At 51.4% G+C, this 12571-nt stretch overlaps 1 protein-coding gene across 2 annotated transcripts in view; it reads right to left on the reverse strand.

The window, feature by feature from the left end:
* LOC144936478 (SH3 and multiple ankyrin repeat domains protein 2-like) overlaps window positions 1-12571 on the reverse strand; it is a 672911-nt gene that overhangs the window by 167381 nt on the left and 492959 nt on the right. For both annotated transcript variants that reach the window (XM_078863558.1, XM_078863557.1), the window contains one exon: window positions 10671-10743. In XM_078863558.1, the coding sequence (XP_078719684.1) occupies window positions 10671-10743 (73 nt within the window). The remainder of the gene's footprint in view (window positions 1-10670; window positions 10744-12571) is intronic.

Here is a 12571-nt window from a genome sequence, read left to right on the forward strand (position 1 = left end):
TTGTAAATTTGGAGGGAAAAACGGAGGACCCAGAAAAAAATCCACACAACCACCATTGGGAAAACAAATCTCAAATATAGAGGCGTCAGGGTTCAACCCACGACCTCCTGCATACTAGGCGAGAGAGTTCATATCTCGCCATCGCGGCACCCCCAAGGAAAGAGTCGTGCCTCCGATTAGCAAGTGGATTCTTGAATCCATTCGTGAAATGCCTGGTATTGCATCGGTACCACCGTTTCCGACTCCCTGCAAAGCACGCCGTATTTCATGGCACTGGCCAAACGTCCGAATGCAGGAGGCTCCTAAATATAGTCACGAGACTCGGTGAGGCTTTTCCTGCATAAAGCCCTTCACTATTGTAATACCGTTGAGGACTCTTGGACACCCGGGGTTGAGGCACACGTATTTATTCCGCAACAGTTGTCACAACCGCGGACATACAATACTGGAGGGGGTATCGGCCCCCTCACCCGGCTAGCTGGGAATACACTGCTAGCTATCTCTGACCTACCTCCTAGTCCTCCACTAACGGGCTAGGGGAGGCTGTCTGGCCCGACACTGGTAAGTTGGGCTACGGTACCCGGAGTCCCAGAGCACTAGCTCTGGTTCTCGGGACCACGCCGCTGGCTCGGTCCTGCGCGGCCCTGACAAGGGCGGCGTCCCAGAGGAGTCCAGGGCTCTAGCTAGACGATCTTAGGTCTTCACTGGTTTAGCTTTAACATTCTGCCCCGAGCCCTCTGACACATCCCCCTTTATACTCAACCCCCGCTGAGGGGTGGGGCCCCGGGCTGCCTGGTGCGGACGTCGTTGAGAGCACCCCCCCCCGTGCACTCACGTAGCCCCGCCCACTGTGTTTGTTTCCCATAAGCTGCCATGCATAACGGCTCTCTCTCTAACATCCCTACATCACCCCCCCCCCGCATAGCTTGCAGCCGTCCCGGCTGCCAACATACAAAAAAAACGACAATAAAAGCGCATTTACCCCCTGACCGCGCGTGTGCCTCACTATTTTTCAACAATAACAAGAACAACACAACAAGAACGCAACAGCAAGAAGAGAAAACAACCCGACGCACCCCCCCGATTAAATACGAATTCCGTAAAAACAGTCTATACACAATTTGCAGGGAACCCACCACACACACAACACGCAATGAACACAACCTATGTACACATCTTCCAGCCTCACAACAGTCTGCGCATTTTAGCGCGTGTCCGTGCAGCGGGCCCCTCACACGGGGTAACCCCGGGTGGTGGACCGTCAGGTGGCAACTGTCCGTCTCGGAGTGAGTCCTCATCCGACGCCGCGTGACCCTTGGCATCCCCAGGAGGGGTGATCGGGCGTGAGCCCGTCATTCCTGATGCACCTGGAGGTGGCACAGCCGGCAAGGCATTAGGTGAGCGCGACGGAGACGGATCCAGTGAGTCGGTCAACCCCCCACATGTTTGGCCACGCGTGTGTGAAGTGGGGATGTGTACCGCAACGAAGGGTTTTAATCTAGAGGGGTGGACGAACCACAGCCGCTTCCCCCATTTGATGCGCACGCACTGCGGTCACAAAACCTCGACCACCTCCACAGGGCCCCGCCACGGCCGCACCAGCTTAGAGGAGGTTGCGAGTGGCACCTGGGGACAGTGCAGCCATGCCTTGTCCCCCGGCTTCCACTGCAGCATGTGCGCCCGACCCAGTCTGAGCCGCTCATTCGCTTTCTGACGGAGGTCCCATCGGCAACCGGTTGAATTGGAACAGGCCGTGCGGTGTACGGAAAGCAGTTTTAGGCTTTGAATCATCGTCCAGAGGACGGAATCCCGAAAGTAAATCCAATGTGGAGAAGAATCGCGCTCCCGCCAAGGCGTCCAGCGATTCGTCCATCCGTGGGAGCGGGTATGCGTCGGCAACCTAAATTTTGTTAAGGCGCCGAAAATCAACGCAAAACCGCAACGAGCCGTCCTGCTTTTTAACCAGGACGATCGGCGCTCCCCAAGGGCTGGTGGAAGGAGAAATGATGTCGGCAGCTAACATGTCATCAATAGCCGATTTGACATGGTCCTTTTCGGCGGGACTTAACCGAAACGGATTCTGGCGTATTGGCGCGCTGTCACCCGTATCAATATGGTGACGCAGCAGATGAGTGCAACCCAAATCGTATTTGTCCCGACTCAAAACGTCGGAAAATTCCCGCAGTAGCGTTTTAAGCTGTTGACGCTCTGAATTTGACAGGTCCGTCGATCCCGCACAAAGCGCCTCGAGCCACCCTTCATCGCTGTCCGAATGTGGTCGCGGCGCAGGGACAGCACTCACGTGATTCGCGACGGGTTCCTCACAGGGCACCGGCGTCGCGTGAGCAAGCACGGTCCCCTGCGGGACCACCACCGTCTGCGAGCCCACATTGAGGACCGCGATGAAGGGGTCTCTGTCCCCTCTTACTATGGTCTGGGCCGGAAGTAAATGAGGTCCACTAACCCCGGCCCTAGATGGCCCCAGCAGAACCCCTTGGGCCCAATGCCCTTAGCGAAGGGCCGCCGAAGTTTCAAAGGAAGCAACATTTGTGCCCCCGGAGGAACGCGCACCGTTCTATCTACAAACGCCGGCACCGTTCCGAAAGCCGTCCGACTCGTACCGGGGGATGGCAGAAACGCCATGCGTCGGCCCGACGGGAGCTCAATGCATCCCTGGTCGATTAATATCCTAATCGGCATTTTGGCCAGGAAGTCCGTCCCCAGCAGGCACGGAACCGCCAGCGAGGAGGAAACAAAAATCGGCCCAGACAATTTAATATCCCCGATACAAATTAGGGCTCGAATCTGTCCGATGATGCCAAGTGAGCCCCCGTTAGCAGCAAAGAATGGCACGTTAACAGGCATCAAAGGACGGCTCTGGGCAGGGAGAATATTGTAAATTAACTCCGAAATAATGGTCGCCGATGCTCCCGTATCGACCAGGATGCGCACCTCGACCCCGTCGATGTGCCCCACAACGGCCGACGACCCCGACGACGCGGCTACAACACGATGGGCCAACACGGACCACTGGCTGGGTTCAATCTGAGTACCCAGAGCGGTGCGTGTTGGTGCGATGGTGCGCGATATTGGCCCCCCAATCGGTGCGGTGTATGAGTGTGTGGCGGGTGTGTGCGTGGGCCAAACATGTGAGGTGCCGCGACTCGCCGGGTTATGATGATGGAGCTTGGGAAGAGGGCCGGCGTCCCGTCGAGGTGTTGTCCCGCGCTGCCGAGGAGAGCGGCACCCCGAGGCGACATGGCCCCGGATGCCGCAGTTGTAGCAGCGCGGGAGCGCTGGTGACGACGACGGATGATCGGGATGGCTCGAGCCGCCCCGGTCCGCCCGTACTCCCGCTCCCTGCCGCCGTTGATGGTCGATGGCGCAGATCTCCTCCGCCGGGAGGGTGGCTGCGGCCACGGTACGCCCGCTCGCCGCCTTGCTGGCCTTGCGTCGTTGCGCGAGCAGGTTTGCGTGGAGGAGTCGTGCTGCTTGGAGGGAGCACATCTCCGCGTCGTCTTGTGCGATGATAACGATCTCCAAGTCGTCCGCCAGCAGGAGTATCTTCTCTGTAACCATGGCGTCGACACCTTCGTTGTCCATCCGTGGAAAGGCCGCCTTTGCCAGTGCCAGGAGGCTTGTGCGATACGCCAGAGGCGACTCCTTTGCCCCCTGCTGGCGATCGTAGAAGAGTTGGCGACAGTCTGACGGCGGACCGTAAACTGCAGCCAGCACCTGCATCGCCGTCTGCAGCATAGAGCGCCTCTCCTTCGGTGCCGATGTTAAAGTGGCGAGGGCGTCGCTGTCGAGGAGTGCTGGCAGCGCGCGGAGAGCCTCGGCGTCCGTCCACTTCGCCATCTCCTGGTGAGCGAGGAAGCGCCGCTGGAAGCCGCCCCAGTCGCCTTCCTCGCCCACAAATTCTTTGAGTGGAGGCAGTCGCTGATGTAGCGCAGCGGCTGCCGCAGAAGGTCGCCCTTCCTCGTCCCCCTCACCCGGCTCTGCTTCGGCGCACACGACCGATGGCATCGCCGGTCGCACCCGTGGTGACGTCCCGTCCGTTGGCGATGACGCGGCAGGTACTGTATGCCCGCCGTTGGACGCGATGCTCAGGCCGGCCACGCCCTCAACTGCAGCTGCAGTGATGGCGGGATTTTCAAATTGGTGTTCCGCCAAAATGGCGGGAAGGCGCTGTGGTCGTCGGCTTTCGTCGCCCCGTGGCGGTCCAGCAGCCCCCAGCTGAGTGATGTGGTCCAGCATGCTGGCAGCGGCGTGCAGCAGCTCCATCAGCTTGGCGTGCGCCTGCCTCAGCCCCTCTGCCGACACCTCTCCACCCTCCTGTTGCTGCGGCGTAGCCGTATCTGGCCCCGACTGCTCCGTGCTCTCTTCACCCGTCCCGGGCTCTCCGACTGCAGCGGTGTCCTCCGCGCGTGTCCATGTTCGTAGATTTTTACTTCTGACACCAGATGTAATACCGTTGAGGACTCTTGGACACCCGGGGTTGAGGCACACGTATTTATTCCGCAACAGTTGTCACAACCGCGGACATACAATACTGGAGGGGTTATCGGCCCCCTCACCCGGCTAGCTGGGAATACACTGCTAGCTATCTCTGACCTACCTCCTAGTCCTCCACTAACGGGCTAGGGGAGGCTGTCTGGCCCGACACTGGTAAGTCGTGCTACGGTACCCGGAGTCCCAGAGCACTAGCTCTGGTTCTCGGGACCACGCCGCTGGCTCGGTCCTGCGCGGCCCTGACAAGAGCGGCGTCCCAGGGGAGTCCAGGGCTCTAGCTAGACGATCTTCGGTCTTCACTGGGTTAGCTTTAACATTCTGCCCCGAGCCCTCTGACACATCCCCCTTTATACTCAACCCCCGCTAAGGGGTGGGGCCCCGGGCTGCCTGGTGCGGACGTCGTTGAGAGCACCCCCCCCCCGTGCACTCACGTAGCCCCGCCCACTGTGTTTGTTTCCCATAAGCTGCCATGCATAACGGCTCTCTCTCTAACACCCCTACACTATTATGAATATTGTTATTGACGACCTTGCCGACAAGTGTTACAGTGCAACGTTGCGTATCCAACTCACTGGGGACTGGTGGATACGTGGAATCTTCATACATCTATGAGATGTTCAAATGACACTGTGCGTCCCGATTATGAACTAGGCGTGTGGGCGGTTAATTGGTCAAGGCGGATATGTGACGGTCGGATATTGCGAAGCTGTACAGAACCTGTCTGCTGCGTGTCGGCTCTCTGTTTTGTTCATTGATGTGAACTGCCCTGTGCGGCTACAGCCCTGGGTTAGTCACATTTAGAGTCAACGGGCGTTGAGAGTACTTGGCCGCTATACATTTCCGCACGATAAGCCACTTCGTTGAGCTATCGTTTGTGGCCAGGTCGCTTCTGAAAAAAGATACAAAAAAACCTGTCCCGTATGTCCAGTTGCCGGTTCGGACCGAGAATCGTGAGTTTGACCGCCGCGCAATAGATGGCGGTGGTGGCATCTACATCTGTAGAACATGAAGAATCGATGGCATCTACGTCTACAGGAGATTATACAACTTTTAAAGTCATTCCCCGTGTTTAGTGTACATGCCGTACAACGTTCGAAATCGACAGGAGTAAAGTTGGACTTACGACCAAATCGACTAATGAATAGACCTCTGGAACCTAACTCGTTCGTGAGAAGAGTCCCTGCACATTGCACACACACACATACATTCATACACAAGAGCAAAGATCGTCTAAATAATGTTGGTTAGGAAAGGCAGACGAGGAAGTTGTGTGACCAACACGCATGCCTTTTGACTTCTCAATGTTTATGTTAATACAACCCAACTTGCTTCTCATTTTTGGGCTGCGTCGAGCGAGGAGAGACTCAGGACAGGCTGAGACCTCACTTTCCACTGCCGGTATCCACATTAGGCAATCAAACCTGTCAGGATAGGATCGTAGCACAACGACCATACGGCCACTTTCCCATGTAAACAGCGTCCCTGTAAGGTAACTCACAGCCCTTTTTCCAATCCACTTCTGGATGAAGGCCTCCCCGCGGCACGTCGGTCAGAATCAGAATATTCATTTACACTGGAGAAATCTGACGAGCTATGAAGCTCTTTGTCACAGATGTCCAGTAGGAGCGGGTAAGAACATTACAACAACACGATGGGAGTACAAAGTACTTCGGGTTTCTTTCAAGATGTCTGGTCAGCGTGGAAGAGTTGTCCACAACTACAGAACCCACTTAGAGGGGCCTCCCTAGAGCAGGCTTCCAGTGGATGCCCTTCCACCAACATTGGCGTGCGCAACGCAGTTCCAGGGCTGCACCTTTTACGTGCCCGCTGGATTGTACAGATGGCTGCGTTCACAAAGCAATGATTTGGCTGGCAGACGAGCATGCAATAAAGTCAAACAGCCTGTCCACAGTGACAGAATCCGTGCATTTTTGATTGCAGCCAACCACCGTCATGGCAACAGCAGCGAGCGCGCGCACAGCAGCCACCGCTGTGAGACCTCTGCACAATCCCGAGGCCCCCACGAGCACCACCCCCCCCCCCCATATACAGCCCCAAGAGTATCCCCCACCCCACCTCACTCTCACACTCTTCCCAGCTCCCACGAGGCCTGACCCTGCTTATTCAGCACAAATGGCCCACGGCTTATACATCACCCATCCGCATTTCACACACGCCTGGCTGTACACTGCATCGTCTGAATTGTTTTTTTTTTATATACAGTATTGAAGTTGACATGTTCTGTGTAAGCAAGACTATATGTTCATTCATCAGGCTAAAATAAGCAAATGCTACGAGCCAGCGGTTGGTAAATCCCATGAAGTTATAAAAAGGTCATTAGTGTACAATGTTCTATGAGCAATTGAGTGAGATGCATGCGGACTAGCTTGCACTACAGCAAATCACCCACATGTACTCGCATATTCATACACACACAAAAACTGAATAAACTGTGTGTGCGTGTGAGTTATGTTGGTATCCCAAACTGACAGGGCAGGCACATTCGCCATAACACTTTATGGAAAGTACCAGCCATAGGAATGTGGAATTTCAGCCACTGGCTTGTGACCATCCCGCAGAGCTGGGTACCACCCAATGTTGATTTGAGCAAGAAGAATTCTCTGTCTTGACTTGACATGTCGAAGTAAAGTTAAAGGTGCTGCCCTGAAATTGTTTGCTCAAGCCACTGGTGGCTAAGGGCCCTCCACTAGAGGAGGGAGCTCTCGAGAGAATGTTTTTTTTTATTGACCCCATATATATGATTGGCTGAACTGACGCCCGCAACTGGGACTTGAACTCAAAACCTTCTAATTGTGCACTGAGTGCCTTGCTTATGCCAACGCCTGGACGTCATAATGTTGAACACATAACCTATAAAAATTAACCCGTAAAAACAAAGTTTTTCAATATAAATCCTTTATATGCATGGCAAATAAATTACAGTACGTGTTCAATGGGCCACAACCCAGCCCACATTGGTCTTTGAAACGGGCGGCTAGAGTCCTCTCGTCCTCTGGCTTGAGATGGCTGCCACCTATGGGTCAGATGATTGCCTGCCACCATTAAGCAATTGGTAATTAAATATAAAAAAAATTCCTAAAATGTTGAAAATTTTGGGAAAAAAATTTCACGAAAATAAATTGTCACGCACAACGAGTCTGTGTGCAAAATGTCAGCTCGATTGGATCACGGGAAGTGGGTTAAAAAACGACCGAAAGATTTGCACGGTCGTAAGCGCGCAAGCAAGCAAGCAAGTGAACTTAATATAAAGAATTTAAAAAGGTCGTCAAAGTACACATTTTGAAGAGCAATTCGATGTATGTTGAACTTCTTTCGCACTGTACGTAGCCAACCGTGCTAATCGGTGGTGCGCAGGAAGGACAACTAAACACATGAAGGAGTTCTAACTAAATTCCTTTTCAATCAATTGCGTAAGATGCGTGCGGATTAGCTTCGTGCTCTTTGAAACTCATCAGCAGCACTCAACAAATCACCCACATTCACCCACGTATTCATAGACGCACAAAAGAGAGAGAGAGCAGAATAGAAATTGAGCCCCTTATACGTTGCCTTAAGATGTTCCTATGATCGACGTGTGTGCTTTTGTTATTGGTTTTGCTCATTTTTGCGACGCGAGGATTTGAACCCACAATGCCGCAATGTAAATGTGTCACGCGAAGATAACAGCGGGTGGGGGGAGGAGCAATCTGCTATTCATCACGTGCCCAGTGTCTGGCGCGGTGAGCATGGAGTTTCACCCATACCCCCCTCCCCCCCAAAAAAAACAAATTAAATTTCAGCCGATTAATCATCATCAACACGACCGTTCTGACAGCCTCTGCAGGTGTTCCCCACTGGTTCATTGCAAGCTTGGGCTTTCTATATTTTTTCCCATAATTATTTCCCAGCATCAGCCACCCCCCACCCTCCGCAAAGCAGCTTGGCTTTTACGTAATTTCACATCGCTGATAAATAGGCCTGGCACTCCGTATTATAAGCAATGTCCAGTTGTCACACATTTGGCCTGGCTATATTCAAGCGTGAAATATATTTGTGAATTTCACCCCCCCCTCCCCCTGCTGCCCCTCTTTTTATATTTACAATTATTATTTTGGGATTTATCGCTGACGCTACGCTGATTGTGAATTTGGAATGATGTTACGAGATTGAGCATTCTATGTTCACATATTGTCAGGGAATGGTGCCAGACTATGTGAAAGAACTACATTTTGAGTAAATTCAACGTGCTTTTCTTTCCTGATATAAATTTGGAACAAATTATATTTAAATCAAACGTTACATATCATAATTTATGCTAATACATGCCCCTCTAGACATAACTCCTGATACTCCCTGCTCGCTTGCGAGTGGAGGCAATCTGATGACATCACACCGCCTATTTAACGCCCATGACTGGAGGGAGATTTTCACAAATGTTGGCAATCGTCTGATGATGCTGGTTGTAACCGCCAGTGAAAACGTCGTACCGATTGTTAAGACATCGCCGATTGCTGTCCAACACACCTATGGTGCTGAAGCAATAATGAATTGACACGCGTGTTCGCGTGACAACTTTATTTATTTGGCTGTGCTGGGTAGAGGAGGGCGTATGACACACATTGGAATTTTACTCACACAATCTATCAGAAATCCATGCCGTTTAAAAGATGTTGGATACTATACATTTAAATCTTCACATTGATTACGCTGATTCAAGTTAAAACATTAAACGTATATGATATTTGTACAGTCATTGGTGACTTGGGCTGAGGTCACGTTACACTTCAGATATAGTCGATTTTAATCGCGAGTGGTATCTCAGAATCCAACCCAGGATTTTATCAGCGCTCTGTCAGGAACAATATAGGCCCTCTGGGTCAGCCAGCCAAATAGCATTTAGCGTCTTAATGCAACAAATGTTAAGTTATCGGATCGGTGGCTTGAATCTCAATTCTCGGAGAGCCCAAGAGGCCGCTTTTGTTTTCTCGGTGACGTCATCAAGGGAAATGCTTCGCTTGGCCAATGACATGTCATGATTTAACAATGTGCCTGCCCTGTCAGGGTTGGGATACCAAATGAATCCACACCCGGACACACACACATACTCGCGGAATAAAACGTGGGCAACGCAGCGTCGTACGGCTTTGTAAAACGCTAAGACAATGCAATTTGCTCGATGGGAACGACGTTCATTTCGTTTCATCATTAAGCCCAAGTAGCGCTAAAGTGTGCACGTTTTACGAGTGCCTCAGAAAAACAATGCGATCTGTGCCGCGCTTAACTTGGTAAGGAGCCGCCGGGGACATTAACAGGCGAAGTGCTTCATTTCTGATTGGATGTGTTAAATCAATGAAGGTCAGCGATCATTCCAGGCAATAAAAAAATACTCGCGGTCACGTGGCGACTGCCAAAGCCGCAAGCAGTGGATTAATAACGCGCATCATTACACGTGCTGCCCTGGTGTCGTGGTCGGCACACTGCACACGCGGTCGAGAGGTCACAGTCCGATCTCCCGGCAAGGAAGCTGAACGATGGAACAAGCTTCTTAAACAAATCCCCACCCACCCAGCCCCAACCCCCAGCCTCTGTCCACCCCAACAGTGGGGTGAGGTAAAGTGTGGGTAACTCCCACTTCCCCCTTTTACAATAGTGGAGGTCCATCTCACCAGGAAGACATTGCAGGGCTGCACCTTTATCTTTACCTTCAGCTAGACCGCCCCCATCCTGCGAGATCGCTAGTTGGAAGCTGAGATTCATACGCTAGGTTGATGATGGTGATAACTATTTCAACCTTTCAAATATCGTAGTTGGCGTAACTTGGGACATGCTGACTCGGTCGCATTTAAAGACACAAAATAAATTGCATGGTGCCAAGTTGAACACCTTGTAATGCGTTTGCTAAAAAAAAAAAACCTACTCTGCTCGCACAAATTATCCGCTCGTCCAAACGCTAATTGCAGAAAATTAATTAGCTTCTAATGGGCCAACTCACCCGTTTGAAAAAAGGTGCGGACTCAATTAAATCCCAACTGCCAGGAACGGCACTGTATACATGCAAATTCGCTGCCGAGCAAAAGCCGGAGATTGTTTGTGTAACAACATCATGCTGCCGATGGAGAATTCACAGCAAATCATCGAAAGCTGCAGCCTATTCTTACCTTGTGTCGATGCTGTCATAGGAACCCACGGTGTAGTGTCGAAACAACCTCCTGGCTTTCTCCTCTCGGGTTTCTGAAAGAAAAAAGGCGAGCGAAAAAGGACGACAACGATTACGACATTACGATACTTAGAGAGAAAAATCAGTATCTCCGAGATGTTCTCAGGAGTAGACATCGATCCTGAGCCAGTCAGGGACATGCAGTGGCTCCAAGTCAGCTTGAGCAGCGAGGTCCACATCGCGTTGACCAGCCAAATAATTAACGCGTCCTCTTGGGAAGCTGCAGGTCTGACAACAACTCAGCACCCACTGGTGCATAAAACACATTCCTGCAGAGGGAGCTGGTAGGAACGTTGGGTTGCTCGGTCAATGGCCAGGGTCAACGGCGGCGTGGTGTATTCCGCAAATATGCCCGACTGTGAGGGCGGGCACAAGCCGGCGTGAGTAGGTTAAACGTTGAGTTTTGCACTCACGGGGTGACCAGCCCCTCCCCACCCAGCCCCACCCCTCCCACCCAGCCCCACCCCTCCCACCCCCCCACCCAGCCCCACCCTCCCCACCCAGCCCCTCCCCACCCTCCCCACCCAGCCCCTCCCCACCCTCCTCTCTCCACCCAGCCCCACTGCTCCCATTTTTTGATGCACGACGGACGGACACAATAATCCCCTGTGGGCTGGTGTAACCAGGAGGTTCTTACCGGTAGAAGTTTCCTATTAGTTTAATTAATCACCTGCTCGTGTCTCTTGCAATGAGTATACCCAAGGTGGAACTCACTGCCTACCTGAACTGCAGGTATCACCACACGACCCCGGAGCCGATTGTGGAAATTCCATATTCCTATGGTAGGGACCAGTTTATTGAGAGGATAAACACTGTAGACTTCTCACCAGGTGGTGCTATTTTACCCATTACAGAGACATGATTGTAATCATAATGATGATGGGCTGAGTGAACTCTGACTTGGATTTTATACTCGAAGATATAATATAATAATGCTATCTTGATTTGAAGCTTTCGTGACTGCAGGAATCCATACTCTTTGATGGACGCTTGTGTTGCACCCGAAACGTCGTGATTTATTTTATTTTATACCTACGTGACTTTACCCAAAGAACCAAAGAGTATAATAATGCTAACTGAGCATCATCCTACCAATAACTTAAACCATAAAGGATTTATTAGGGGTGTAATCATTCCCTCCCTCAGTGAATCCATTAATTGTTGCGTTTCGGGACTGTGATCAGAATGATATTTTTTATCGTCAGCGTTTTCTTTTTGTTTCCCATTTGTTCTGCTGCCAAGTCAGGGTAGTTTTCGCTCGCGTAATCACTTTCACACAATTTGCATACATTGACAAACAGCAATTCTCGCACAAGTGATTTTCTGTACACATTAAGTCTTAACAGTTGCTATTTGTAAGTTAATTAATGCGTTTTTACACGTGTATAATGTTTTGTTTCAACCAAACACAATTCTTGCAGTATTTTAAGAGAAATTAAATACTCACATGAAGCAGACATTACACAAAGAAATACATTATTTGCTTGACAATACAGTAAAGTAATTCACTTTGAATCAACACAAAGTCCCTTCAGTACTCTACTCGGATGACCCGCATCAAATAGCAAAATGAAACTGAAAGACATTTGCTAAAATATCTCTGTTCACGCAGAAGTATATGTACATGGGTGCAACCACGGTTAGTCGATGGGCAGGTCGCGTTTGGTGTGGTAAAGTGTTGGTACGCCAACCACTTCCAAGGTTCACTGGTCAGCGTGGAAGAGTAGGCCAAAAACACCCTCTCGCGGCCTTCTCTTGAGCTCCCTCTGGTGGAGGCCTTTCTGCCAGCAGTAGCGTGAGAAGGACATTTCAGGGCTGCGCCTTTACCCTTAAATTGTCGCG

This window comes from Lampetra fluviatilis, chromosome 16 (assembly GCF_964198595.1).
Source record: "Lampetra fluviatilis chromosome 16, kcLamFluv1.1, whole genome shotgun sequence".
NCBI lineage: Eukaryota > Metazoa > Chordata > Hyperoartia > Petromyzontiformes > Petromyzontidae > Lampetra > Lampetra fluviatilis.